This window comes from Salvia miltiorrhiza, chromosome 8, assembly GCF_028751815.1.
Source record: "Salvia miltiorrhiza cultivar Shanhuang (shh) chromosome 8, IMPLAD_Smil_shh, whole genome shotgun sequence".
Lineage (NCBI taxonomy): Eukaryota > Viridiplantae > Streptophyta > Magnoliopsida > Lamiales > Lamiaceae > Salvia > Salvia miltiorrhiza.
Window position 1 is genome coordinate 54,256,264 of NC_080394.1, and position 3,421 is coordinate 54,259,684.

At 35.1% G+C, this 3,421-nt stretch overlaps 1 protein-coding gene across 1 annotated transcript; it reads left to right on the forward strand.

The window, feature by feature from the left end:
• Positions 1-428: 428 nt before the first annotated feature.
• Positions 429-3,081, forward strand: LOC130999176 (probable ubiquitin-like-specific protease 2B). Its single transcript, XM_057924677.1, has 8 exons — positions 429-544; positions 1,309-1,482; positions 1,581-1,785; positions 1,873-2,040; positions 2,164-2,295; positions 2,374-2,455; positions 2,539-2,652; positions 2,748-3,081. Exons 1-8 carry the CDS (start codon positions 487-489, stop codon positions 2,826-2,828), a joined length of 1,014 nt encoding a protein of 337 aa, XP_057780660.1. The 5' UTR covers positions 429-486; the 3' UTR covers positions 2,829-3,081.
• Positions 3,082-3,421: the final 340 nt, after the last annotated feature.

The window sequence follows — 3,421 nt, forward strand, 5'->3', positions numbered from 1 at the left end:
AACTATTGTTGGATATTTTATTATTTTTTCGTTAACAAAGTTGAACATTTTATTGTTACCAACTTATTTTATATGTTATGTAATCTTGATGTCTTTTTCAATATCTTACATATTTTTGCATTTCATGCTTGCTATATAATTTATATCTTTGATTTCTAGGTATATTTTATACATTATACATTAGATCATTAAAATAATAAAATACAAATAATTATTTTATTTTTACGCATTTAAGCCGACTAGCCCGATGGGCTACCCGGAAACCCGAACGTTTAGGGTTATGGTTGAAAATTTATAACCCAACAAAATCTCCAACCCAATTAATACGCACCCCGATAGGATTGGCCCAAAACCCGGTAAACTGGCTCGATTGACATCCCTAATTTTTATTATAGTCACATCACATCTATTGAATGCCAAAATTGAATATAAACACACACTTCAGTAAAATGACTCTTCGATCATCGAGAACTCTGAGCCACGGCAATGTCGAAGCGAAAGCAGCCTGAATTCGCCACAGGTCATTCCGACGACGTCCTTTCTGGTACTTCACGCGAGCATGATGAATTATCCACTTCAATTCATCTGTTGAGTTTTGAGAAAGCGTGCAAAAATTGATTTCTGAGCTTAATTTCAAAATGCAAGTTTTTGTGAGGGTTTCGGTTGATGAATTTCTCTCGATTTACTCTTGTTTCATTACATGAATGTTTCGTTGTTGCTGAAATTTTGTTTGTGTGAAATATTGCTTGTCTTCGTTTCAACGACGACTAGCAGCTGGTTTTATAGGTGTTGTATCATTGTATGTGATGAACTGTGCTGTGCTCGATGTTGTATTTATGATCCATTAGTAGGCATATTAACAATCTATATCACTATATGTGCAAATGGTGTGTATTATGCTAAATGTAATATCTACTCTACTGTTCATGTAGTAGACAATTGAACAGATTAATGTGTGTAAATATTTGGTAGACTTAACATATAGCTCATGAGGTGTAGCATCTACAGATAGGGAGCGTTTAATTTGGAGGATTAGCCTTGATAGATAAAAATAGTTAGGGGTAATTCCTTGTTTACTTAGATGGGTTGAAACTTTAGGATATCTCAAGGCCCTTGATTATTTCTGTCATTTAAGCTAATTTTGCTTGATTCATATCCCATGGAAAGGGTGGGATTGGAGAAATCCTACTGTCGAGGATAAAAAATACTCAATCATGAATATAATCAATCAAGCAAAGTAAACGCCCCCATAGTGTATTATATTCGGAATTGTCTTGTATATACTGATGACTGAATTTGATTTTGCAGAAGAATTTGGAAGTTTGAAAAATATAAAGGGTTGTTATCATTTACATCCAATTTATAAGTCCATCCAGCGTAGGATAGAATTCTATGATCTACTTGATAAAGATAAGATTCCTCGTTGCCGGAGGTCAATGAGGGGATTTAGGAGGAAGAAAAAAACAGCCGAGCTAGATGCTGGTATGTTTCTCAATTTGTTTGTTTTTTATATGCTGCTTGCTTTGGATATTTGAAAAATATTGTGGGTGTAACTGTTTGCCCTTGTAATGGCTGATTAGGGAAACGGGTTGGAACCGTTGCAAAGGCAAGCAGCAGATCTCGGGACGTGAGATGCAAACTGAAAGCAGAGACAGAGGAAAGTGATTGTGTTGTCATATACACATCTGTTTGTAATGGCCGAGTACTGAGGAGGCCGCGTGGTACCACCACCGAGTGTCAGGAGACGGGGAAGTTAAGCTCTGGAAAGTTTGAAATCCACATAGAGTATGATATGATTTCTCCTATTTTTGTATGGAACTAATTCAATCTTATATTTTTTTATCATCTGACCTGTTGCTTTGGATAATGTAGGAATATGTGGAGAAAACTTTCAGAAGAAGAAAAGAATGGTTTTACTTATCTTGACTCCTTGTGGTTTTCCTTGCATGCTAAAGGAACTCACAAAACCAAAGTGTTGAGTTGGATTAAGAAAAAGGACATATTCTCGAAAAAATATGTATTTGTTCCAATTGTTCAGTGGTATGTGGTTGCATGTTGTGATAAAATCACTATCATTATGAATTTATGATTGTTCCTTAAGAGGTTATGCTGTTGCATATATTAATTTCTTGAGGTTCACTCATTAATGTTGCAATTTGCTAGGGGTCATTGGTTTCTTTTGATCTTCTGCCACTTTGGTGAAAATTCAGAGGCAAAATCTGAACGTCGCTGCATGTTGTTGCTAGATTCACTGCAAAAGGCACATGCTAAGCAGCTAGAATCTGGAATTAGAAAGTACATTATTCTTTTGTTCGACGTGAAGTATTTTTGTAGGATATGTACTTATAGTTTTCCTCTATATTTTCTTTACAGATTTGTCTTTGACATATTCAAAACAGAAAAACGGCCAGAGAATAAAGAACTAATCAGGAAACTCCCTCTTTTAATTCCAAAGGTCACATTACTAATCTACCAAGTACCTAATATTCAATATTCAGTTCAGTATATAGACTCACTTGATTGGGTGCATGATTCCAGGTGCCACAACAGAAAAGCAGTGATGAGTGTGGATTTTTTGTTCTCTACTACATATATCAATTCCTAAAGACTGCTCGTGATAATTTTAGCTTCTCAAGAGGCTGCACACACTTTGTAAGTGTTCATATTATTTCATTTTATCGTCTTTTAAAAGAAACCCTTTGCTTCAAGGTCTCATGCTGGGTCACTTTCTGCTCTGTGATGTATAGATGAAAGAGGACTGGTTTACTCCTGAAGATGTGGAATGCTTTATCAAATCACTGGACTCGATGACCAAATTATCTGATTGATCAGATCAGTATCTTAATTCTTGTCGTAAATGACGTATGGCAAATCAGTCAAATTTAGCAGTAAGAAGCTAGGTAGATGATGGTTATCGTTTTGGTTTTTGGCTAACTAATTATCTTTCTGGGAGTACAAATTGGATTACTGTTCCCATTTTCTAATTAAATCCATAAGTATGTAGATTATTGTAAGAATATGAACGGAACAGCCCTGTTCCTAGTATTATACTATTATATAAATTAGAAAAATTGTATATAACCTTGTTCTACTTTCTTGACATCTTTAAGTGTGATTATTAACTTGTCGCTTGTATGAAGATGCAGATCTTACTATCCATATCTTTGGAATTTGATTGCCTACTTGTCCATTTTATATGCTGGCACAGTCATTTTGAGGAAAGCTTAGCATCACTGGGTAGTAGAAGTAGATAGATTGTTGCTTTATATTCGTTTTTCTCTGTTTACTTATGGTTTTGAGACCAAATGAGACAATTTGCTAGCAACTTGCAGAAATAGTTCATGGTTGCTACTGTGGTGAGTGGTCGTATCAAGGTGATGATGCTGTGTGATTGATTCTTTGTGTTATCATTTTCAATATG